The 27295-nt window shown below is 42.1% G+C and overlaps 2 protein-coding genes across 2 annotated transcripts; both read right to left on the bottom strand.

Annotated features, from left to right (window-relative positions):
- Positions 1-1364: 1364 nt before the first annotated feature.
- LOC308312215 (uncharacterized protein) lies at positions 1365-8211 on the bottom strand. The gene is made up of 4 exons (XM_080794599.1): positions 8055-8211; positions 6889-6993; positions 5765-5858; positions 1365-3243 (listed from the first exon to the last, which is right to left on the bottom strand). The coding sequence occupies exons 3-4, from the start codon at positions 5829-5831 to the stop codon at positions 2330-2332; spliced, it is 981 nt and encodes a 326-aa protein (XP_080650725.1). The 5' UTR covers positions 5832-5858; positions 6889-6993; positions 8055-8211; the 3' UTR covers positions 1365-2329.
- Positions 8212-13276: 5065 nt separating this feature from the next.
- LOC308312214 (beta-1,3-N-acetylglucosaminyltransferase manic fringe-like) lies at positions 13277-26130 on the bottom strand. The gene is made up of 8 exons (XM_080794598.1): positions 25440-26130; positions 17759-17804; positions 16522-16624; positions 16211-16364; positions 15513-15598; positions 14954-15119; positions 14769-14854; positions 13277-14395 (listed from the first exon to the last, which is right to left on the bottom strand). Exons 1-8 carry the CDS (start codon positions 25794-25796, stop codon positions 14344-14346), a joined length of 1050 nt encoding a protein of 349 aa, XP_080650724.1. The 5' UTR covers positions 25797-26130; the 3' UTR covers positions 13277-14343.
- Between the last annotated feature and the right edge of the window lie 1165 nt (positions 26131-27295).

Genomic DNA, 27295 nt, shown 5'->3' with positions numbered 1-27295 from the left:
GGCATGTAATGGAAACAAGCCTGGTTTTATCTAGCATCAGTATTATAATGACTAAAATATTAAATAATCTGCATATCAGCACCCCCACCACCTCAGGACATTGTGGTACTGCATCTAAAACTGCTTTCAAAGTCCAGAGTGGTGATTGAGGCTCAAACCATTAGAAATAACTTTGAGGGACATAGACAATATGATATTAAATATTAAAAGCAGTTTTAAAATGCATGTTATTTGTGCTTTAACAGGGACAATCAAAAAAACGCTTTGCTACCTTGAGGTTGTCGGCTGCTGATCCCCTTGTGGTTATATTAGTGGGCCTACCTGGATTTTTTGTTGCATACTTGGCTACCCTAGGCCAGGTATCTAACAGTATAATATGTGACCATACCATTAACAACCTATAGAAGGCAAAACATTCAAAATGTCATCATGCTTTATGCAGCATGTGACATGTCAAACTATGGGGTTTTCATGATGCTGAATCCATTCCAAGCATTAGTTTTGCAAAATAAAAACACTCATTGGGCTAAAAAATTGCCATAGCCACAACCCAAATGTCACATTTGTGATGACGATATGGCAGTTTTTAGCCCAAGGAGTGTTTTTGGTGCAAAACTAATGATTGGAATGGATTCAGCATCATGAAAGCCCCCTAGTTTGACACATCACATGCTACTTGTTTCCCTTATAGGTTGTTAATGGTACAGTAAATTGTCATTGATTAATTGTTCACACTATCGGCTGTTTGTAAACTGCAGGAGAATTCTTCTCTATTGCAATGCTACTGCTAATCACAAAGACATGTTTAACTATGCTGCTAAACATTTACTCAACGTAACGTCGGCTGTAGTCTACAAGATCTCCACAAAAGTGTACTCGTTTCCTCATACAGACGACTACTTTCGCCACTCGATATTACGTTTAATTAATTGTTGTGATATTTTTGTATCCCAAATTACTGATGGCTGCTTGGTGCAAAATGAACGCCCGCAAGCCAGGACAAAGCATCTATATATCTCATCTATCATTAGATTAATCTCAAAAGTAATCTATAGAATAATCACTTCGTAAATCTTAGCTTTGTTTCAGAACTACATCAATCAGTTTTGAGCTTCCATCACTGCACATTGATGCACAGGTCTGGTCACATCTCATTCATATAATTCAAATAAAGGATATGCCAATTATGTTACAGGATGCAACATACATGTAATATAGATTGTAAACCATTATAATTTTCAAACTATGTGAAAATAACGATATTTCTACATTCACAATGCATGATGAATTCAGATGTCAGAAGATCTTTCGTAGCAAAAATATTTAATGAAGTCATTTTGATTGATTAAAAACTCCATTAACAGTTTGCAAAAACAGATTCATACAAAAGAATGCTAAAAGGATAACCCAATAAGCCCAGGGCTTGTTTCCATTGAGGTCGTGTGTATTCATTTCATCATGACAATATTCAAAACATCATGTAATAAAAAAGGATATTGTACAGTAAACATTTGGGGGGTAAGGTTTTTACAGCGGAAAATCGCAGCCACCTGCTTGCAGAACAGAATAATGTAATACAGTTCAGATTTAAGTTATTATACCAGAATGTTCTAGTAAACAGGAAAATTGTTCTGTAAGATTGATTGTTAATGGATTAATTGCACTGGGTCAGGTTGACAGAATGGTGTAACTTATGAGATGCCATATTACTGGGTCATATCATATTATTGTTTGTGCCAAGACAATAGCAGTATTAAAATCCATAATGTTTCAGATTTTCTTTATCCACTTCCCTACCAACATAAAATATATTTATTATTATATTATAGTTATTCTTATTTTATTTTGGCAGGGGGCAGGGCCATTGAACAAGAGGTTAAATATTTATTTTATGGTGATTTATTTGTTATTTACTATAGTCCTACTAGACCCCAGGAAATTACATTTAGCCACAAAAGATCACAGTTACTGAATGATTACTGAATGTTAAGGGGGATACGGGGGATGCCATACCGTGTCATAGGCTCAATATGTCATTTTGTCACCTCCCCCTTCACATTCAGTAAATAAATTGTAATTGTCTGTGCCTAGATGTAATTTCCTGTGGTCTAGTAGGGCTATGGTACATAATAATAATAATAATAAAGAAATTGCCGAAAACAATTGTAACAAAAATACATTGTATACCACTTGTTCGAATGCCCCGCCCCCTGTCAAAAATAGCTAAAACGAAAGAAAACGGCAAATGAAAAAATAAATAACACGCATTCTTTACTTTCTCTAATATCAACCTAAAACATGAACCCTTGGTGAATAAACTGGTGACCTTTTAGATTACAACAACTGAAGGTCTTTCTCCAGTGTGGACACGCTGGTGCTTCTTCAGGGAACCTGACTCGGTGAAACTCTTGTCACAATGTTTACAGTGAAAAGGCTTTTCTCCAGTGTGGACACGGTGGTGTTTCTCCACGGATACCAACTGACTGAAACTCTTGTCACAAAATTTACAGTTGAAATGTTTTTCTCCAGTGTGAACCTGCTGGTGTCTTTTCAGGACAGATGACTGACTGAAACTCTTGTCGCAAAGTTTACAGTGGAAAGGTCTTTCTCCAGTGTGGACACGCTGGTGTACCTTGAAGGAACCTGACATGCTGAAACTCTTGTCACAATGTTTACACTGGTAAGGTTTTTCTCCAGTGTGGACACGCTGGTGTCTCTTGAAGGAACCCGACTCACTGAAACTTTTGTCACAATGTTTACAGTGAAAAGGTTTTTCTCCAGTGTGGACACGCAGGTGTGTCTTGACGGAACCTGACTGACTGAAACTCTTGTTACAATGTTTACACTGGAAAGGTTTTTCTCCAGTGTGGACACGCTGGTGCTTATTCAGGGATCCTAATTGGCTGAAACTCTTGTCACAATGTTCACAGTGGAAAGGTTTTTCTCCAGTGTGGACATGCTGGTGAGTCTTCAGCTGAGATGACTGCTTGAAACTCTTCTCACACAGTTTACACTGGAAAGGTTTTTCTCCAGTGTGGACACCCCCACTTGTCTCCCCCCAATCATCACCGTCTTCAATGACTTCAGTGTCAGATTCAAGCTCAACTTCAACTTCAGAGCAGTGTGAAGAGATGTCTTCATCGTCATCTTCACTTTTCACTGCTAGTAATATCAACGTTGACGCATCAGGCTCCTCCGGTCCTTGAAGTATCTCCTCCGGTTCCTCTTTGATGTATAGGACGTCTAGTAGCAGAAAAATAACATGATAGATGTTAGAAATGCCACACTGACCTTACCTAAGTGTGTGTATTGACAGGTCACACTGACTTGAAAGGGTTACTAGGCAAATATGTGTGTGTACAAACACACTCCCTCCTCCCCCTCCGGCAGGCATCAAACATGTAGCTGTTTTTGATGCTTTGGCTTTCACTCACACTGTCACAACAGAATGTTGTATAGCTGATGCATGAGACTTGTTGACTGTTGCAAGCTCGCAATTCATTTCCAATTGTCGAAACACAGCCGAAAGCCGTACAACAGCATCAAACTAAAATGTTGTGTCAAACCACGTGACTTCCATTGTAAATGCATTGGGGCGGCCATGACACTTACATCTTGTTTACATCTACCATGCAACATTGTTGTATGCCAGATGTATAGGCGTGAGTGAAGCCTTTCACTGACTAGAGAGCGCAGAACCAGTTTGACATTATCGTGGCCCCTGCTGGGGCTGAATGTCAACATAAACAGTGGAAATGTTAACATAAACGGTGCGACAAAACCAAAATAGAGCCAGAGGGATGTGTCTTTCTGCAAGGAAACACACCAGTACAATACTATACTGTCTGATGAAGGGAAATGAGGGGCTAACACATGTATATACATATCCAACTATTAGTTATACAAATGTGTATCTGTCTATCTGTCATACCTCTTCCGTAGCACTGCGCAAGACCGCTGCTCGCCTAGGGATCGATCCATCTTCAAACGCGACGGCGCACCTCGCGCAACAATGCCCTGTGCTCTCGCCTTAATGTGCGCTGCTTACAAACACCGAACATGTCCTTCATTTTACTTAAGTTTTCGCCAACATCACCTCCTAGCATCGCCCCACCATTTTATTCCTCCGATTGCCCATCACGTGTCACACAGTGAAATGCATGTTGGGATACAGCTGCATGTCGGGAAGCAAGTAGCTAATATTGGGTCACAGTTTTCTGTGCAACATCGCCATCATGTTATCAACAGCTAATTCTGCTACACCACCACACACACTACCCTATAGAATTCCGCTGCACCGCACCGCCATTTTACACAGAGCTGCGATTGGCTAGCCCGATCACATGCCGATCCCCGCGACAAACAGAGCTCATGACACGCACATGCACTCTGCAGTGCGTATCTCTGTGAGACAGTTATCTGTGCAACATCGCAACAAATTTCAGTAGCACCGAAGAGCCTACTTTAGGACGGTACCCCCCCCCCCCCCCCCGAACCTCAAATGACGTCAAATTGTAGGCTCTACAGCGCTAAACCGACTTTTATTCGGCTCTAAAATAGGAGTATGAATCGGCCCTTACTCACTGTGTGCTACAGAATTCTTTATTTTTGCTGTGCGTGGATGGATGCACAAAGGTATGTTTTCTAGACTAGACATTGCTTATTTGTAGTTTCGTATGTGTAGTTTATTATTAGATTTGTTTGTATGTTACGTCATAGTATGTATGCATTGTTTGTTTTGCCATAATAATGTGAATCTTATGTTAGATAGAACATTTACATAATTTTACAGCCTTTTTGTATGAACTTACATAACCTGGTTTAGATTGTCCATATCTTTAGTTAGTCATTATATTTGTTGCACTTCGGACCACGGCTGTAATACATCCTTTCAACTGCGAAAGTCTTCTTTCAGTGTCCATCTGTGTGAGGTGTGACTCACCTCCATACCCTAAACCACATTCCATGGAGACCCCGTCTCTTTTTCAAAAATGTTATAAAATACAATACCATTTGGTTGTATTAAAGGGGAGATAGAATCGAGTTTTCCAAACTTTTTGTAGGGAGTTCATGTATGCAAACAGTACCTAAGTCTACCGTAATAAAGTGTGAAAATATGAAAAATTCACCAACCACCGACTAAAATATATATATAATTTACAATAAAGTTGTCAAATGGATGAATCCAACATTTCCTACGTTAACAACATTAACATGTGAAGGGCGAAGTGAGGGAGAAGCAAACAATCGCTTCAGTTTAGATTTTCCAGCAGGACTGAATAGTACCGAAGCAACAAAACGTTTCATTCGCACTGAAAAAATATTGTATCTTTCGGTGGGAACACAACAAACTTTTAGAATGACCAAAACAAGTAAAGTTACCATCTACAGGTTATTGCTGGTGTAAATGCATATATTTCTAGCTGTTACCACATCTATTTATGTATGCAAACAGTACATAATTATACCGTAATAAAAGTGTGAAAATAAGAAACTTACCCCCAAGTGTCTGCAACTATTTTTAAACATAACCTACGTGCTATGTCACGCGATGAGGAAATGTTGCTGTTCTGTTTTTGTTCATTGCTTTGAAATGTTATTATGTGTATCTTAACGACACTGCAAATGAGAGTGACCTCAATGTCTTTCGAGAATAAATAAAGGTCTGTAAGTGAAGCGATATCAAAACATTATACTTCACACAAGGAAATGTTACCTCTGCAATGGTTAATAGGGATGCTAGGGTTCAAGAGGTGAAACTTACTGAAGTGTGGGTAGTCTTCAGGTTCCTCCTTAATAGAAATGCCCATGGCTGAGTCTGGAGAGTTCATCTTCACCTGCAGTCTGGACTGCACGCACTGCTCTGAAATGAAGGAATTGAATAAGGTGTCTTTTTTTCTGAAAAACCTCATGTTTCTATATCAGTGGTTCTCAATATTTCATGTCAAGGACCCCCAAAAATATATGAAAATTGGCCGCTGACCGTTCGTTTCAGGGACCACTTACCAGGAGCAAAGATTTGAGTTAAAAACGTTTGCTCTGAAAGAGTATAATTATATTCGAAGCTTTGCACCACATGTTCATGATTTTTCAGGAATAGCAGACCTACAAGCTCGTAGCGTGCCATGAGCTTGTAGATCTGCTATTTTTGGTAGTTTGATAGTTTTGGCCCAGCAGGCCATTGGCTGGCCCAGACAACGAGGCGGGACTTCCCCCCTTCTTCTTCGTTGGTTTTTATTTTGACTCGAGTGGGTGGGGGATCCCGATCATAGACTGTAACGGTAGCCACGCCCCTCAGGACATACATGACTTTATGGTAATTGTTTTAATAAATGGGACCATAATTTTCCAAAAAGAATATTATGACATTAGAAATTAGACTTTAAACTAGTGACTGGAAGCAGAAAGTATTCATGACCATGTTTATTAAGGTAATACAGTCTAGGTGAAGTTGGGCCCAAATACATGGATCTCTATGGAGCTATGGGGTTTTTTGGGCCCAATGACAGCACAACAGGCCTGAACTTTCAGGAAATCCCGATTTCCTTAGTGGCTTCACAAAATATCTGTCTGACTGCCCCCCTGGTGCAAGTGGAGAGTTTGTCCAAAAGATGGCGCCAGAGGAAAGGCCATTTTGGCATCAAATGAGTAGGATTCATCTCTGCAGCATTAAAAGATGCAAATGAATATTATTTGTATCTTGTTAAATAGCTCTCTTTTCGGATAGTAATTCCTTCAAGTCTCACGTCTTCCTCAATTGCTACAACAAAAAAAATAAAACAATATTTTTGTTTTAATCAAAACATAATTTACAGCACCTATAACAGTTTATATTACACACTACGCGCAGCTGTAAGGGGAAGAAAGACAAGAGACAGTGAAACGTACCGAGTTCTGGCTGGTCTTCAGGTTCTTCCTCCTGTTTCACTGAAATGGGCCTGGCTGGATCTGGAGAGTTCATCTGCACCTGCTGTCTGGAGTGGACTCCAGGGTCTGGAATAAAACCATTTCAATCTTACATCTTTAGGATTTATTAAGAAGAGAAACTCCTCTTGTTTGCAGCACAGCACGAAAACAATAACTGTATGTCATATTTGGTACATATATGTTCCACCCACGGTACTTTCAATTTGATGAGATTTTGGAGTAGATTGGAATTACAGGAAGACCAGATAATTGTGTTTAGAATATGAATTAGTGCTGCAGTAGGCTACCTCTGACTCACCCACCAAAGGGATTAGTTATTTCTGCAGTAGGCTACCTATGCTATGACCTATAGTACCAACCCAGGCAAACACTTAAGGCTCATACATACCGGTACTCCAGTTTGTGGAGATAGGCTTGGCTATCACCGTTTTATGTGATTATGATAGCTTATCTCATAAAACGGTGAGGCCATCATACTCGCGGTGATGTCCTTAAGGATTGACCCGCCTCCCTGTGGTTTACCCATCTTCTAGACCAATCAGTGAACGGGGTGATAGCTCCAGAGTGAAAAGACTTGTCTGATAGTAAAAACAGAGAGATGGGTCTCTGGGGCTGTCCGCGGTGATAGCTGATCATCACCGCGACTGACGTAATGGTGTAGTTTTCCAACCCTTTAAAAACTACACCGCGGTGATAGCCTATCTCCACAAACTGGAGTATGTATGACTCGCCATAACTACATTTTTGCAAAGTTACAGAAAATGTAACCGAGGGTCCCTGTCCCGGAAAGGGGCTAGCACGCAGACAGGTCCATTATGCTCTAATGCCGAATGACCAACGGCATTGCAACGGCATTTAAGAGCTATGGACCAGAGCTAGCAGACAGGCACATACAGAGATCTCCATTATACAGTAGGCTATGGGCAGTTGGGCACAAAAGGGACACAGACAGATAGTTAAAACGGGTGCTATGACAACGGGTATCATTAGGTTTGCAATCCATAGTACAACAAAAAAGAATGTATTGCACAGCACTGCTGCTGCTGCTGCTGCTACGGAGCTAGAAGACCCCTGCCCTTGAATGGCTCTGACTGAACATGTACAAATGCAAAATCTAATGTGCTTACCCTGCTGTCCCACTTGTCGTCTTGCCTTGCGGAAAGCGTTTAAGGTCCGTAGTTAGTTTAGTTAAAAAGTGTTTTAATCCAATCTTTCATACATACATCTTGGATCTTTCCTCGATTGAACTGCGCTGCGTTTTAGTTTTCTTTGTATTTGAAAGTGTCAACCCCCATTGACATGGTGTCAATATCTACAGCCAGTCAGTGTATGGAATATGCAATCAGAGTTATAAAGGAGCAGCCAGCTGTGTCAACCAACACCAGAGTAATAAAAGCTTATAACACATCACCATGTTGTTTTCACAACTGCATTGTGGGTAACTATGTTCTTCTTCTGACCAGTTTGTGTAGAAGCCAGTTGGCGTATTGCTGCCCCCCAATGTTGGTCTTATAAGAGCCGTCGAGTTCTGATGATCCTCATGGGGGCTACCCGCAGCCCCGCCTCCCCGCAAAATCTTCATGGGGGCTAAAAGGGGCTATTTAATTCTTCATGGGGGCTGTAGCCCCATAGCCCCCACAGAGTCGACGTCGTACTGTCCGTCTCGGATACTGTCCGTTATACAGTCGATTGATTGATTGATTGATTGATTGATTGATTGATTGATTGATTGATTGATTGATTGATTGATTGTCATTAAGTCAATACAAAAACGATCCATGATAAAGCATTACCATTTTCAATTCAACAGAACATTTTGAGACGTACAAATATACACTTATACACAATATACACAAAAAAGGAAGAAAAAAATCATCATATAAAGAAACGTAAGGGAAAAAACATGTACAGTATGGGGAGAAAGGGGGGGGGGAGCTCAGTCAATACCGTTTGTTACCACCAGGAGGACGATGGTACAATGTAGTACCAATCGAAGGCTAGGACGAGTCTGATTTCTCCCGACTCGTGAGCGCAACCACACTTGAAATTTCCCAGAAGTGTGCCTTTCTTCTAGTTCACAATTAGTGTGGTTCCATGGCCCCAGTGGCCCCTATGTGAGGCCGTGTGGGATCACGTGGGTCTATACATCATCATCATACACCATCCTCGATCACAACGTACGTATAGTGAGCTACTCAAACCCATACACCCTCAACGTGCATGTAATTGTACAGTACATTTTAAGTTGCCTTCTCAAACAACTGAGAACTAGTCACCACAGCACAACGCACCTATAGCCAGGTTTGATAGACTACCATATTTGGGCACGGCTTGTGACATCACGATACAGTACATGATAACTGATCAGGGACCTCTAAATATCATTCAGGCAACAGATAGGCTATAGTCTTAATTAAACTTAATTTATGTATGTTAGAAAGAAATAGAGAAATCTCAACTTTACCCCACAACGGCAAAGTATACTACTATACGGTACTACGTACTGTCTGTAAGTAGTACCGTTCTTACATATCTACATGAACTTCACGGAAGACAAAAGAAGCGACGGCGATGTGGACTTTAATCATACTCAAGAATCAAATACACCCCTCCTGCCCTTGCATGTAGACCAAGAGGTTCAGTGGCTGGCTCCGGAAGAGCGACGGGCACAGGTCATGGAGGCGCTGGCAAACCACCTGGACTCGCTGCAAGCTTCTCCACCGGCCAACAGGCATGTAATCAACTCTCTGCCACACATTACTATCATCCAGGATGCTTTGAAAGACTCCTCCTGTCCAATCTGCTGTAGTAAATGCATTCAAGGGGAGGTGTACACACGTTTACCTTGTAGCCATGGCTTCCACAGACAGTGCGTCGCCTTTTGGCTTCAAAGGTCTGGCTCGTGCCCTGTGTGTCACCGTGTCTTGACCTCTATGGTCTTGACTCCGCCCAAGCGTCGTCGCTCTAAGCGCTATTTCCGCCCACTGCGCCCAGAACGAGAATTTTAGTTTGCAGCAGAGCTGTTCTGTGAATCTCAGCGACTCCCATTGAAAATGAAGTGCGAGCTGCTCTGCTCTCCCCCCGGAACAGAGTGAACGATTTCATCTTAATAGTGTGATTGGCGCCTTAGAGAGATGGCCAGTGTGTGTGTGTTTTGTTTTTTTCCCCAGGGGCTGGACTAACAGTACAGAAATCAGTTACATTTTATAATATGGAAGTCAATTATTTTCATCAACACATCATGCTTTGTATATCAATTATTCGTTGTACGTAGGTGCAAGCCTTATGGAAACCATAGGAAAAGGCAAACAGGTGCTTCTTTCATGGATATTTTGTGGTTATCTTGATCTATATGCCTTCTGTTTTTTATGCCAGCAGCCCCTGTCCCCCTGAGCTGGGAAAGTTGGTGGGCTATAGGCCTAAAATATTGTCTGTATACATTCATGAATACTCAATGCTGACTGGCCGTCAGCGTTGAGCATCTTTTTTAGGGGCACTAGCCCCTCCAACGTCTGGCTTTCAGACATGATGTCACGTGGCAGACTTATGTTTCCTTTAAACACATTTTGGGCGGGAACCCCTTTTGGTGTGTTACACATTATGTTATAATTTAGCTATAGAAAAATAGCAGATCTACAGGTCTGCTATTTTAGACAAATCGTGAAAATGAACGTTTTTAACTCAAATCTTTGCTTCTGGGGGAGGGGGGGGGTTCCTGGAACAACATATTTTCAGATGGGGGTGAGAGGCCAATTACATAATAATTGTTGGGGTCCTTGACATGAAATATTGAGCACCACTGATATAGAAACATGAGGTTTTTCAGAAAAAAGACATTTTTAAAATTCCGACGTCAGGCCTAAATGGGTTAAGCAGCCCCCACTTTTCTGCATGCCCCCTGTGACATCATGTGGCAGGCTGGCAGCCACGTGGCCGTGGGCATCCCTCACTTTACACGAGGGTGATTCACAAGAGTGTGATACCTAAGATGGTGGCGGAGTTCACAGCTGAGATGGGTTAGGAGTAGACAGGTCAGGTTTAGGGGTTATGTTTATGTAGACTTTATTTAAACTTTTTCCCATTGCTTCCTTGACAGATGATCACACACACACACACAAACGCACATGCGCGCTCGCACGCGCGCACAAGACATAGTAGCACAGTAGCTCAACAGACACAAATTGACAATCATACGATTTGATGTAATTTAATGCAACTATTTTGAACATTAACAGTTGCAGGGGTATAGCACGCTCTCTCACACACACACACACACACACACACACACACACACACACACACACACACACACACACACACACACACACAGTTAAATAGATTAAACATTTAAACAAAAAACAACCAATACAGAACACGCAAGATTTGCCACACAGTCACATATTTTTTGATTTTGAAAATATAACAATTCTCAAGCAACCTATACAAATCGAGAAATAAATTACACATTAAGTGCTGTCTTGTTTTTTTTTTAAGTGCTTTAGTCTTCCAATGAAGAAGTAAAAAATTGTCCACTTAAAACACAAAGGCAAAAGGAGAAACCTAATTATGCATTTGTTCATGTGTCATTTGTACTAGTCATTTTGCATATAGAATCAGGTCTGCAGACTGAAATGTTGCTTGTTAAGATATCACCCAATGCGCATAATATCAGGGGTGTCCACACTTTTTTGACTTGAGAGCCACTTTCAAAATGACCAGCTCAACAAGATCTACCCGCCAAAAAGCGTTGCGTCGCTGGCGAATAGCGTCGCTGGCAAATAGCGTCGCTGGCGTTACATACAGCGAGACATAACACAAAGACACTTGTAATAGAGGGGAAAATGGAATTGGTAGGGTGTTTCTTTGCACGTAACTTTGTAATGCTACTGACGTTGTGGGTTTGAGCTGACAAGTCACCATGATTCAAGTGTCAGTTTCCCAAAAGCAAAAGTAATATAAATTAAATATATTTTTGGACCATGCCATGCTGTGATCTACCTGCACAGCCTTTGTTACCTTTTGGGCACCCCATATTTTTTTGAGAACCAGGCCCTATACCTCTCCAAAAAAATCCAATCAATATATATTTGTCAATGGACCCCTTAAATGTGTTGTGCAAGATGTTTATGAAAATGCTTCAAACATATTCAAAATGTTTCATCTAAGCTATAGTCTGCGCCATGTGGCTTCATGGCATGTTGTTTTCAATTTCCAAGGAGTCAATGTATATAGGGTTATAAAGTGCTTAAAGTGGTTTCTATCCTTCCCCACCTCTGTCACCCAGGTGGAAGAGCACATCACTGCATGCCTGGCTGACATCTCACAGTGGATGTCTTCCAACCACCTTAAGCTGAAGACAAGACAAGACTGAGCTTCTCTTCTTCCCAGTTAAGTCCTGCTCTACGCGGGAGCTAACTATATCTCCTTAGACAACGCCCTGGTAACGTCTGTCCCGACAGCCAGGAACCTTGGTGTTGTCCTGGACAGGATCACAACTGTCACTCGATCCTGTAGGTTTACACTCTATAACATACGACGAATTATTAGACCGTTCCTCACCCAGGAGTCAGCCCAGCTCCTAATCCAGATTCCAGACAACAGTCTTGTCAAAACTTGACTATTGTAACTCCCTCCTTACTGGCCTTCTGGCATGTGCACATGTGCGCCTCTCCAACTGATCCAAAATGCCGCAGCTCACTTGGTCTTCAACCAGCCAAAATTCTCACACGTCTCCCCCCTTCTCCGCTCCCTCCATTGGCTCCCGGTCGCTGCCCGCACAGAATACAAAACTCTGATGCTGGCATTCAAAGCAACCAAAGGCATGGCTCCCCCATATCTTACATTAAGTATGATCGAACCCTACAAACCCTCCCGCGCACTCAGATCAGCCAACGCAGGGAAGCTGGAATTACCTTCACAAAAAACGCCGGGATGATAGCATTTTAAACAGACTTATAGCATGTTACGTAGATAGCACTATAATTGCATTTTATGTTGTCATAGCACTTTATAGTACATTATGTTAGTATAATATAGTATAGAATGTAGTTTATATAGTTTCATAATATATAGATACTCCACTGTTACTTTCTTAGCTGCATGTTTCATGATAACTACTTTTTACTGTATATATGTGATATGTGTGATATGCCATGCTTTTTTTGTTATTGCTTAATGTAAATCGCTCTGGATTAAGAGCGTCTGCTAAATGCTTAAATTGTAAATTGTAAACTGATGTTGATGCTATATGAACTAATTTAGCTGGGAAGACCCCTGGGGGTCCCTGGGCCCCACTTTGAGAACCACTGTCCCAACACCCTCAATTCTGTTTTCATTGTTTGGGGAATTGCTACATCACACTGAGGTTCAGACATCAATCAGAACCACATCATATGACACAAAGGCAAGATAGAGATGACTTTTTCAATCAATCACTGCTGCCAACTGTAAGTCGATTAAGAGAATATAAACTGCAAGTTCAATAATGCCTCGTTGGGTGTATAAAAGACACCCAAAAAGCAGTTGATGGCTGTTTAGAACCCTGCACATTATTTATTGTCTAAAGGCTTCACTCACACTGTCACAACAGAATGTTGTATAGCTGATGCATGAGACTTGTTGACTGTTGCAAGCTCGCAATTCATTTCCAATGGGAGTCACGTGGTTTGAAGAGACAAACGTGTTGTATGAGGGGGAGGGCCGGGGGCAGTCGAAACACATACAACATAGCAGCTTGTAGGCAAAAATGTTCAAACCATGTGACTTCCATTGGAAATGCATTAGTGGCGGCCATGACACTTACATCTTGCTTACATCTACCATGCAACAATCCTAACTTATTTTGAAGTTGAGTTGCATCGTGCAAATATTTGAAATTATAGAGAAGATAATCTCTTCTCTATGATTTCAAATACACACAAAATCATTTAGCAACACAGACACTACCAGCTATTATTAAGAATGACTGTGATCGGCTAAACGAACCATGTATGGCTCCATGTATGCATGTATGCATTTCCTCCATCCTATCTGTGCAATGCACCAGTACAATAGTTTTCTTTCTATTTCGTTTTCATTGCGGTCTCCGTGTCAAAACCCCCGTCGAGCATGGATTCCACTGCAATACTGTGCGTCACTGTCCAGCCACAAAACGGGAGCGCCTCCGCGATTGTCTGTAGGGGGTATTTCTGATGCCAAATCTCCCCCTCTTACCTTGTGGTGTGAGCCCAGCTTAGACCAAATATCAGTCATTAAATCATTCATTTCATCACATCTTTCATTGATGTTAATTGCTCTTCATATTCAGATAGTGTGAACTTCTACTGATTCCAAACAAAATAAATCCAGAACGGTTGATCACCATGTTGTCCCAATTAAGTGCTCATTGGAGTTGTGGTCCTCTGTGTATTGTTCACTTCACGGGCACCAGCTAGTGAAAGGGTACAGCATACAGTGGACAGCCTTGAACCTGTACAAGAGCACATGGAGAATTCAGGTACGGAGTCTTTATTTGAGCAACTTCAACCCTAGCATCCCTATTCTGGGCGGAACAGTCACCAAAACGAACTGATTTGCAAGCTCACAATGTGTTGCTTTGCGACGTATTGTGAGCTTGCAGACCGCCTATTTTGGGCTAAGATATTTGCAGTCCAGTATTAGGGCCCATGGGAATACGGTCCTGTAAGTATACAGGATTTAATGGTACACCAGCTTATTATGCTATGAAAATTGCTCACTTGCATATAATGCAAGTTAGCATAAAGCCGTTTCTAAATGCTGGGGACCCATACTCAACATTTCTAACATAAAACTTGTTGGAAGGGTGGGTGGTGAGGACTAACCTGGACGGGTCTTCCTCTCTGGAGAATATCCCCTTCATTTCAATACTGTTCAGCTTGTTCTCAAACATCCCATAGCTCAATGTCACCTGCAGGGACAAATGGGAAAACAAGTCATTTTCATAATAATCATCACAACAATCAGACCAAATCAGAATTTGCTGTCAAAATGAACTCTGTTATCAGACCTGTGCTGCTACGTTGCTGGTGCTGATGAGCAGCAGGTTCTCCAGGTGAGAGTGGAACAGAGGACAATGGACCAGGGACACTCCCAGACGCTTCTCCACTATGAAGCCCACCGTGCAGTCGTCTGGAAGACGGATGGCTGCTGACGTCTGTTCAAACCGGGAACCACTACACACACACACACACACACACACACACACACACACACACACACACATGCACGCGCACATGCACGCACGCACACAAACAAATCCATCAATCTTTGTTTATTAGAGCACATTTGTATAACACATTTAAAACGATCAAAATTGACCAAAGTGCTGTGTATAATAAAACATAAAATCAACATATGGTATGCACATTGTGCATGTGTAGCCACATAGTAGTCACATGTTAGCACTTATAATAACTAGTGTTGTAGTACTTGACTCGTCTCGAGTACGGTCTCGAGTACGGTACGGTCTTGACTCGGACTCGGACTCACTTGGTCTTGACTTTGACTCGCTTTAGGTAGACTACAACAACGCTACTAATAATAACCATGGTTATTGTCTTTCTCACCTAGCCCAGGGACCCATCCTCTGTGCCAGACGTCTGCTCAGACAGAAGCCTGCTCCACCGGTAGCGAACCAGAAACGCACCTCTCTCTGAAAGACAACACGCACACAAACACACAGATATACCACCTGTTGTTTTCAATCTGCTTTTGTGTAGGGATTTGGAGGGCCCCTATTTGGTGTCGGGGAGAATTAGTGTGCCATCGCCAAACCAAATAAATGCATTTCTCATTTTATATTCATGAAAAAATAATGAAATTCAATCAAGTTGGCTTGACTGAACTGCTGAAGAGAAATTAAACCGAGATGACAATACATTTGGTTTGAATGTCGTGCAGTCACTGTTCATGACACAACTGATGATCGGGGGTTACGTTTTTTATTGATTGATTGATTGATTGATTGATTGAATGCTTATTAACAAGACCATTAACAGTACATGTAGTACAATCAAAGTTTGCAACACAAAAAGCCCCTTACATTGTGATCAATAGATCACAATATGTGATGTTTGTTTTCGCCAATTAATTAGTTTGCCGTTTCAAGAGCATACGAGGATGTGTGAGGAAGCAAGGGTTGGTCGGAAAGAGGGAAGAGAGAGGGTTTACTCTAAATCTCTTAGATTATTCTGCCCTGAAAAGAGATGGAGAAAAGGGTCAGAAGGAAAGGAAGGAAGGATCTTTTGAGGGTTCCCCTTATTACCGTTTCATTTCCTTCCAGAAGCTCGTGGGCAGTGATGGGCCGGTCCAGGCTGGGTTTGCCCACATAGATGTCTCCGTTTGCAGGGAAGGCTGAGAGCAGTGAGAGCAGGGCCATAGGGTTCACATAGTTATCATCATCCACGTGACAGAGCCACCTGGTGGTCCGCATGAGAACATGGGATTAAATACACTCTACAGGGGTTCCTTTCGTGCACGTGATACATAATACTAGTCCATAACCAAGGATACCAGTCCACCACAACCAAACTATTTTTTTTGGAGATACAACATAGCACAGCTGGTTGGTCTCACCTCTTGTCAGAGGCCATGAAGTGGTCGTACTCTGCCGACATTTTACAGGACAGAGCCTGCTGGCTGTGGTCTGACTGACAGCCTGTCACCACCATGTTATAGCCTGGTGAGAGACAGAGAGAGAGAGAGAGAGAGAGAGAGAGAGAGAGAGAGAGAGAGAGAGAGAGAGAGAGGAGAGAGAGAGAGAGAGAGAGACAGAGAGACAGAGACAGAGACAGAGACAAACAGAGAGAGAGAGACAGACAGACAGACAGACAGACAGACAGACAGACAGACAGACAGACAGACAGACAGACAGACAGACAGACAGACAGACAGACAGACAGACAGACACACACACAGAGAGACAGAGAGAGAGAGACAGAGACAGAGAGAGAGAATACACTTTTTATGATCACAATTGCAATTATATAAATAAATACACTATAACACAGTGAATACAGACAGACAGACAGATACCAGAAGTTACCACTCGTCCACTTAAGTATGTCATTTAGACAGATGCTACGTTAATTTGCGTGCTATTACTTTGCAGAACTCAGCTCAGCATTCAACACCATTGCTCCAGCAAAACTTGACACAAAGCTCCGAGATCTAGAGCTACACACACACAAGCATATGTGCGAATGGATACAAGACTCCATGTCAAGCCGACATCAGGTGGTGAGAATGGGCATGCATCGCATCTGACCCCCTGACCCTCACCACTGGAGCACCCCAGGGATGCGTGCTGCTGAGCCCTCTCCTCTACTCTCTGTACACGTATGACTGCACAGCCACACATGACTCCAACACCATCACAAAGCTCAACATCTCCAGGACCAAGGAGCTGATTGTGGATTTCGGGAGGCCGCAGAGATATCATGCACCCATCCTCATCTATGGCGCTGCAGGTGGAAAGTGAGTCAGTGAGTTCAAATTCCTCACATCTAAGAGGATCTCAAATGGGACTCACACGCCACATGTGAGGAAAAAAGGCCCAACAGCGACTGCAAAAGATCAGCCTACAGTGAATAGTGCGTGTGTATATATATATATATATATATATATACAGTATATTGTAACGTTTAGTACCCTGAGCTGGAATCGAACCCCGATCTTCAACTCAGTAGACCAGGCAAGCAACAAGCCACGCCAAGAGAGTTATACGGCTGGGTCTTTTTGCAGGTTTGTTACACTATTTATGTGAGACTTGTCTGATCAAGGAGCATTGCATCAAACAGGATGGCTGGCCTACCTCTGGATGAGACGTCCAGGTCGTCTGTGTCCGTGAAAATGAACGTCTGTAAGGAAATAAATAGGACAGGAGGAGTCAGGTAGGTTGAAATACTTAGTTTAGACAGTTTTTGGTTTAGACTAGTCATTGGTTAGACCAGTCATTAATTAGTCCTACAACTACAACCTATCTCAGACCCTCACCCTAAACCTAACCTCCCACGGGGCAGCACACCTAAACCTAACTTTAACCCATGTCTAACCACCCCACCCCGGGTGGCTCTCAGAAGCATGCACGCACGCACGCGCGCGCGCGCACACACACACACACACACACACACACACACACACACACACACACACACACACACACACACACACACACACACACACACACAAAAAGGCCGCCTCCCAAAAAAACAGCCGATCTGCAAGGAACACCTTGTGATCTGATCTTGTAGCTCAAGTAGGCTACATATTCCCATTTGGGGTACGTAGTCTTAAAACTCACCTCTTCAGACTCTATACCTCCCCACTCGGGAGGCATACTTTGGTTAGACATAGCATTGGTTAGACATAGCATTGGTCCGACTGCATTAAGGTTGGTGAGGGGTGCGTTAAGATGACCGGATTAAGGTTGGTGAGGGGTGCATTAAAACGACCGGATTGAGGTTGGTGAGGGGTGCGTTAAGGGTTGGGAGAGGGTTAAGGTTATAGCTTTAGGTGTGCTGTCCTGTGGGAGGTTATCGTTAGGGTTTGAGATATCGGACCAATGGTATGTCTTTGCCTATTTTTGATAGAGGGGGACACTAAAAATAAGGACAGACAGAGAGTAAAGAATCTCAGACCAAGGGAGTAGGTAGTCTACTACTGACCCCTACTGACAACACTTTGATACAACAGTCCCTGACTGGGACTCTAATAAGGCCCAAACCACACCAGCTGCAACTCCTTGCAACTACGCAACTCCTTGCAACAAAACAAACCACACCAATGCAACTTGGCGACCCTCTGGTGTGGTTAGGGCTTTAAATGCTACCACCCTGCGCCCCTCTCCTATACTCTGTATGCTGATTGGCTACAAACTGACTGCGTTTGGTTTGGGTGATGGCCAAGTGTTAAGTTTACTTCTTGAATGTGCGGCCTTTCTGACCTGAGGTCTGACTACAGCCGCCAATCAACTTAATCAAGCAGACGGTGCTTGGAAGAACCACTGCTGTTTTCAGCTGACCGTGAGCTTGGTGCTTGCTAGTTTAACCCATTCTGACCTGAGATCAGATTCATACGAGGTTTCCACGGGACACACACTGGTCTGATTAACCCATTCTGACCTGAGATCAGATTATAAAAATGTCAGTCGTTCTTCGAATTTTTCAAAAATAGCAGATCTACAAGCTCGTAGCGCGCCACTCGGTGGCGCGATATGAGCTTGTAGATCTGCTATTTTTCAATAGCTAAAGCATAACATGATGCCAACACCAAAATGGGTGCCCGGTCAGAATGGGTTAAGCTTCAGCATTCAGGTCTTCTGAGACTCAGTGTTAAATTTGACAGCTAATTCTGATTTATTCTTGTCTTTTGAATAACAGTAATATCTAAGATATAGTAAATATCAAAATCTAATGCAGTGTTCATTTTGACAGAGATTATTTGCAGTTTGACGCATTTACTATGAAAACCTGCATCTCCCGTCCGTCCGTCCGTTAGTTAGTCACCCACGCCTCCATATATGGTCACGCCTCGTGACATCACGCCTCGTGACAAGCTCCATATGTCAATCTGACGAACCCTCTACTCAGGATAACCATACATGGAGAAGACTGGATCATCACCTAGATCTGCATATATGGAGCCGGCCAGCAACTCTATACATCTGACCTCAAACCTCAAACCCTTAGATCTCCATATATGGAGCTGACCGGTTCTGACATTTCATATGTTGATTCTACCCCACCCGTCCTTCCTGTTCTGACATTCCATGTTGATCTGACCTCATCAAACCCTGTAACACTCAAGACATGCTCCATATATGGCCAGTGCAGAATTCATTCTATATGTTGATCTGAACCCCCATGCCAAAGCGCCAGCGCTCACCCAGCAGTCTGCCGTCTGCCGCCCATCACCCAGACGGATGCGAGGCCGCTTCTCGCCCTCAGGGCGTCTTAACTGGTCTTATACCAAATTAACACTGCTGGGACTTGTATGAAAAGATCATGAATGTATGACAGACAGGAGTCATCAATATGTCTGTACGCAGATAAATGTGTCCATGTGTTTGCGAACGCAGTGAGCACTTATACTATGAGACGTAGACGATCATGTCTGTCTGTCTGCATGTCTGTGTGTCCGTGTGTCACGCTTTTCTGCCCATATATGGAGCTGCTTTGGGGACTCCTATATGGTTGTGGCTGAGTCATGGTGACATGACTGTGATGGCGTGGTCCAACTTGTGCCCATATATGGAGCTGCTTTGGGGACTCCTTATATAAATCTTTAAAAAAAACAAATATGTACGAGCTGCGTTCGCTTCCCGCGTTTGCGTGTCTTACTGGTATCTATACCTAGGGCTGTGTCAGTCGTGGGTTGCAGCCATGCATCAGGACACAAGGAAGCTACGGGGGGAAATAGAGTTTGTACGATATACAGTGCATTCTTTTTTGGGGAGGAACTGAAAAAGAAAACGGGCAGTTTTGTCATGATCAAAAAAGCGTGTAAGTGTGTATAGACCAAAAGGTGAAGAGGCCTGTTAATAAACGTCCCCATGAGGGCGAGTTAAAAATAAAAAAATAAACTATTATTGGGACAGAGCCTGCTGGGCGTGTACATTATGTTAAGGATTCACAGCGATCAGCCCAGTGCCGTCATGGTGATGATGTCATATAGTGATGATGTCCTAGTGATGATGTCATAGTGTAGGCAAATCGACCAAAACTCGACGGCATGCGCAAATCTGCATTTCCAGACTTGCACGGCAACAGTTTATGTTGTGTGTGATGTCAGACCTCAGCTCCTGGTCAGCCTACATAACATGTGAATTGTCTTTAGACTTTCACTGCATCTCAAGGAGTTTTCTGAGTCTCAGTGTAAGTGAGTTAAGAGGAATTGAGAGTCATATAGATAACAAAAGAGTAACCTAGAGCTCTCATTCTCATCACAGTCCATTTATAGCAGCATTTGATGATGGAAGGAAGGAGTGAGGCACAATATTTCCAGACTCAGGTATCCTGTTCAGAATTTCCATTTGCCCGTGCCTCCACCTTCCTCCATGAACCCATGGAGAGGAGCCACAACAACCTCTACCGCCAAACACCGAGGAATGAACAGATCCCTTCAGCAGCCGGTCAGCAAATAAACTGCTCCGTAACCAGCCAGAAACAAAGAGACACAGATGAACCAAAATCTAACAGTCATCAACGGTTTACAAAACCTTTTGCCCTGACGGGAGAAGTAAAGACAAATCAGCCAAGTTACACAGGAAAGAAAGTCCACATCTGTAAACAGTGTGACAAGAGTTTTAGTAGGTTAAGTCATCTGCGGTCACACCAGCGTATCCACACTGGAGAAAAACCATACCACTGTAAGCAGTGTGACAAGAGTTTCAGTCAGTCAAGTGATCTGAAGAAACACCAGCGTATCCACACTGGAGAAAAACCATACCACTGTAAACAGTGTGACAAGAGATTCACAGAGTCAGGTAATCTGAAGCAACACCAGCGTCTCCACACTGGAGAAAAACCTTACTACTGTAAACAATGTGACAAGAGTTTCAGTCAGTTAGGTCATCTGAAAGCACACCTGCATCTCCACACTAGAGAAACCATACCACTGTAAACAGTGTGACAAGAGTTTCAGTCAGGTATTTAGTCTTAAGACACACTTGCGTCTCCACACTGGAGAAAAACCATACCACTGTCAACAGTGTGACAAGAGGTTCAATCGGTCATGTCACCTGCAGGCACACCTGCATCTCCACACTGGAGAAAGACCACAGCACTGTAAACAGTATGACAAGAGTTTCAAGAGACAAATGACCTGAAGAGACACCAGTGTATCCAGACTTGAGAAAAGAAATGCCAGCCTTTGTAATTGTGTTTAAGATGATTGATTTCTGAGTGGTTACAGCTGATTTATTTAACACAACATTCAAGAAACCTTTTGAATGTCTAGTTTTTTAGTGTAGGCCTACTGTAGTCTTGCTCTTAACCCAACCCAATCACTGCCGTGAATGAATGAATTACTTAATTGATTCATTGATTGATTAATTATTTTTTCAAAGAAGATTTTAACACTAGATGTCTAGCTGGGAGGATGTGGTTCTCTTCTGTCATCCGGGGGAGAAAGATTAACTGTGAACTTCTGTTCTTTAGTTATCAGCAGTTGGATATATAGCATGTTTTCACCAAAAACGCAATCTAGGAAAATAAATAAGAGTTGAGTTGTTATTTTTATAAATCCTATAACATTAGACCAGAAGGGCTGGATTATTACTATATTTTTTTTTTTCTTTTTCTGATGTATTCCTCTGTATTCTTCGGGAGTCATAGGATCAGATTGATCGATCTCCAGCAGGTGTCATCAATGTGTCTGTACACAGTCTGTGTTAAAGACTTGTCCTTGTCCGTGGCAAATTTTAGAGTTCTTATTTTGATCAGAAGACCCAATTACTGGATGTCAATTAAGTCTCCAGGTTTTCCTCAGAATATGATTTACTACAACACAATGGCACATTATGAGTGCACTAGTACTCAAACATTTTATTTGCCAGGACCCCGATAACTCAGCGTTTACAAATGGAACCAAAACTTTACACTCAGTGTTACAGACCTGTTATGGTCATTCATTGCTACCTCTTTGTGTTTCTGATAAGTGATAATACTCATTTTGTATGTCTGTGGCAAGAAATCTACAAAAATGTCCACCCCTGATGACAGAGATGGTATCAATTATACAGTGATAGTTACTGTATGCACAGACTATTATTACGAAACATGCCACACCAACATTTCGCCGCTTGTACCCTGTTGGCCTATGAGTTAAATAAACCCCCCAATGTTATACATATAGGCAGAATCTGTTTACTTTCATTCTTGTGTATGTGCTAAAAGAGTGACTTTGACACCTGTTTCACTGTGCAAAGTAATTGCAGAGTAAACATCAATGGAGCAACTATTGAAGATAGTTGCTCCATTGCTCCATTGATGTTTTACATCATGGCAAGGTAACCAAACCAAAGCCTCTACCAAAGTGTAATTTTGTATTTAGACCAGAATATACAGCAAGTATTCCTATATACAGTATATAGGATTATGCATGATTTACCTTACCACACTTTAATGTCACTCAGGCCTGTATACAATACACAAAACCAATTTCAGCCATAATTTATCAGCGTTTACCGGAGTTCTGTTACTTGAGGCTATAGTTTGCTTGGAGAGGATATACAAAATCCCTAGCAGCTTCAGTCCTGTTGTGACTGACTGACATTGTCACTGAGTTCCTATAGTCTAGTCTTCTTTGTCTTGTCTTTTCTCTTTTTCTCTTCATGTGGACTTCTCAGTCCCCGGGCCAGTGTAATAACTGGAACTGGATTTGTGTGTGTCCAAAACGTATACTCTAACACAGTGTGCACTGCAGGATTCCTTAATTCTCCCTGTTCCCTATAGGTTTTTCCACTATAACCCTGCAGTATGAGTGAAACAGTAGCAGTGATTATGTGACCACGTAGTATCAGCGTAAAGGTTCAGACTGTTCTACAATCTGCTCTGAAACTTCCTGTTCTGTGATCAGTTTCCGTTTTGGTATTGTTGCTCCACGGCTGCAACTTCCTCCTGGGCCCCAACAGCCTGTCTACACACACACACACACACACACACACACACACACACATCCTGTGTTTGTGTGTGTGAGCGTGCGTGTGTTAAAATAAACTCTCTAAAAACCAATGTATTTAATGCACTACATTACATTACATTTCCCCCCTCGTTTTCTTTCCCTTTTTTTTTTACCATAAAAGGGTAATTGTTTCACATCTTTAAAAGAGGAACTATATTCTTTCGCTTCAACACAGAATGACTGTCTGTTACTATATATACAGGATGTGATATAAAACACAAAGGTCATTTATGACCTATAGAGAGGTGCCAATAGCTCCTGTAATTACAGCAGTTATCCAAGACTTCTGGGGCTCCTCATGGAGCTGGTAAGTCATTTCCAAAGCTATAAAACAAGCCTAATCTGCACATGATGCACTGATGTGAGGTCCACGGCACGCTCAGAAACAGTATGTGCGATTGTGCGTTTGTCCACAAAGACTCTAACCCAGCCCTCAAGTTATTTATGAAAACAGCGAACACTTAGTTAACAGTTTGATTTAACATAGCCCTGAAACATGACTGCCATGATAATTCATAATGAATCATGGCTAGATTTAACAGATGGTTATCTAAGTGACTAAAACACAGACTTTGATTCAGGTCGTGTTGAATACAGAGAATACACATGAGCAAAGCATCCCTATATGGACTGGTGAACCCAATGTTTTTGTTTTTATCCACATGTTTATACTGTATAGGGCAGGCCTATTACTAATCAGCCTTCACACATGCCACCGTATGCCACGTCAAATATAGAGATGGGTTTACTTTGGAAGGTGCTACTTTGTTAGTATAGCATATAGGGAATCAGTTTTGACAAGCCTCATAGATAAAGCCTGGGGTTATTCGCAAGGCTCTGCTGAGTAGCAGCTCTCAGAGCACAAATGGGGTAGTGAGAATTAGAGGGCACGTTCTGCTTTAAATGTGAACATCCTGCCTACCTCTACATTTGTGGTATAAGAATAGTATTTGGCCTAAAATAATATAGAATGATATATATACACGTAAACACCTATTTCAAATAACTCCTCAGTAGAAACATTAATACATTCTACTGCCACCCAATGAAATACTAAATTGCTAAATACAAATGCATATAGGTGAATTTGAAATCAGCTGAGTGGACACATCATTTGCTGCTGCCAAGTGGCAAGACATTTTTTCGTATGCTATTATCCAGTAGCCTATATAATGGTTCTCAAAGTGGGGTTCCAGAGACTCTGGGGGGGTTCTAAATGGACAAGTGAATTCTGTATCACTCTCTGACTCTGAAACATGTAACCAAATTAATGGACCCATACTATAGCCGTAGCCCATAGGCCTGCCCTATAGCTCTGGTCCATAGCTTTTTGATGAATTGAACATGGTGGACCCTCTTGTAAACAAGTGTAATGCTTAATTGGGTTGTCCACTCACAGTTTTACAGTCTTTGTATTGAGTTTGTGCTTGAAATGTATACTGTAATTCTGCAAACTGTTAATAAATATTTCAATCAATCAATCAATCAATCAATCAATCAATCAATCAATCAATAGCTAACGGCATTAGAGCTATGGACCAGAGCTGGGCCTGTCTTTTCCATTTGGTACCATTTACAGTCAGAGTTAAGGGAGGTGGGTGGACATTAAAACATGCCATTACAACTTGTGTAAACCGAGCTTTTGAGACGGTCTAAAAATGCACGAGTTGGAACCGTTTTCGATATGAATAATGACTGAAATGAAATGAATGAATGAAAATTAGGCATCAAAAGCAAAACCATGCATGCCCGGCTGCATGGGGCACTTTGACTACCTCATTACAGTAGGCTACAAACGGCGAGACACTCACGTGCGTCTTGGTTCTTGAGATCCAAGTGTCCAGGAGGAGTGCCAGGCGCGTCCTGTGAAATCTTCCTGTTGTTTTCACCGCAATGAAGATGTCAGTCAACTTCAACGTTGATGATGGAGTTAGGCCTACATTGTGTGCTTTTTCAGAAGTCCTGTTTCTCGTGAATATTTCCTTGTGTAGGCCTACTTCATACGCCTCTTGGATGGATCGTTGCACCAAATTGGGTGACGGCTTGTTGTGAAGTGCGTCGATTTTGTTTACGCCGTGAGCAGCGCGTAATTGAAAATCAACATAAAGGATAAAGCAAAATGCTAAAATAAAAACGGGGATCGTCTGAAATATTCTTCTTTTGCGCATGGTAAAACGTTAGGAAGTATTCCATCAAACACAGACTGTTGTGAATGACCCAGTCATGTTCTTGCAACCACCTTCACTCTTTATGACATCAAGTCATCAACAGTGCCATAGTCTTTATGCATTCAATTCCTCCCTCAAGCTCAGAGTCAGATGTAAGGCTAAACGTCTAGGTCAAGTGCTCTCTGTTCGCTCCAGTTGTTGTCATTGTTGTATGTCATCTGATAATGTGTGGCTCATCTTCATCTCCCTAAAATCCTTACCGGTCTTCTATTTCGCGTTGTTATATGGGCTCCAGCCTCCAATCCAAATCCAATGGACGGGCCCCACAGGTCTGTCACTGTCACATTGACACATGAGTTTCGGAGGAGCGGAATGGTTCTCACTTGTTCACTCAAGCAGAGGGCTGCAAACCAAACCTCAACAATCACTCCGCCTTCTTCCTTCCTCTTTAAACGACACTTAACCTGCAGTGCGATTAAAGCCGAAGTGTTACTATACTGTTTAACAGGGACCGTTTGGCGCTTTCGGATATGTTTTGTAGAAAAGGGGCAGAATAAATTTACATAAAAGTTGTGTGATACTGTGATTTATTGTCAATAGCCTACAAGCCGATGGAAAACATTTATTTTACTCACTATACACTATAGCCTATAATAACATTTTGAGGTGTCTACTTTATTTGAATCTCATATATTATTGTATGCTACTTTTAAAAGGAATACTAATAGTATAGGCTTTTTACTTTTAACATTTATAAAAACTCTTTTGAAAATACAAGCTCACAAGTTCAACAGGCTATACAGCATCACATCACACAGTCGTTGTGAGCTTGTAGATATGCTATTTTCAAATGGTGGAAGTGGTTAATGTTTTGTAATAATAATCCAAATCGTAAATAGTATAGTAACTGAAGTTGTCAAATAATTGTAGTGGAGTTCCTCAGTCCTGTTTGGTTCAATTTGAACATTTACATTTGGGAACTCCCCAATGACCCCTGGTGGTATACACAGCAAATGCAATGTTAATTTAACTCATATTAAATGTACAAATTGAACCAAACAGGACACAAGGGTGTCCCCAAAGAGTGGAAGTGTTTATACACTGTATGCTCTATTGCATTTTCTGGTTTATTCATAAATTCTAAACTCACGACAACTCATCATGACGCGAGCGAAATGACAAATTGACATTTGTGGGTCCTTGAGATGAAAATGTTTGAGAACCAATGCTGATAGACAAATTGAATATTTCTAATGCATTTCTATGCACTATGCATACCAGTGCTCCCATACTGCAATTTCTGCCTAACCTTCTCTATCCTCCAGTCTCCAGAGACTGTTACAAGAAAGAAAGAGCTTGATACAATTAATTCACCTCAGACCCTCTTCACCACCTTTGTTTATTTGTCCTTTCTCAGCGTTCTCACCTTACATACTTCCATCCCTTGCTCCATCCCTTGCTCCACCCCCCTCTCTCTCGCTTTCTCTCTCTCTCTCTCT

This window comes from Protomyctophum bolini, assembly GCF_963924005.1.
Source record: "Protomyctophum bolini genome assembly, contig: SCAFFOLD_159, whole genome shotgun sequence".
Taxonomy (NCBI): domain Eukaryota; kingdom Metazoa; phylum Chordata; class Actinopteri; order Myctophiformes; family Myctophidae; genus Protomyctophum; species Protomyctophum bolini.
Note: the sequence above shows the minus strand (reverse complement) of the source record. Positions and strands in the feature narration are given on the sequence as shown.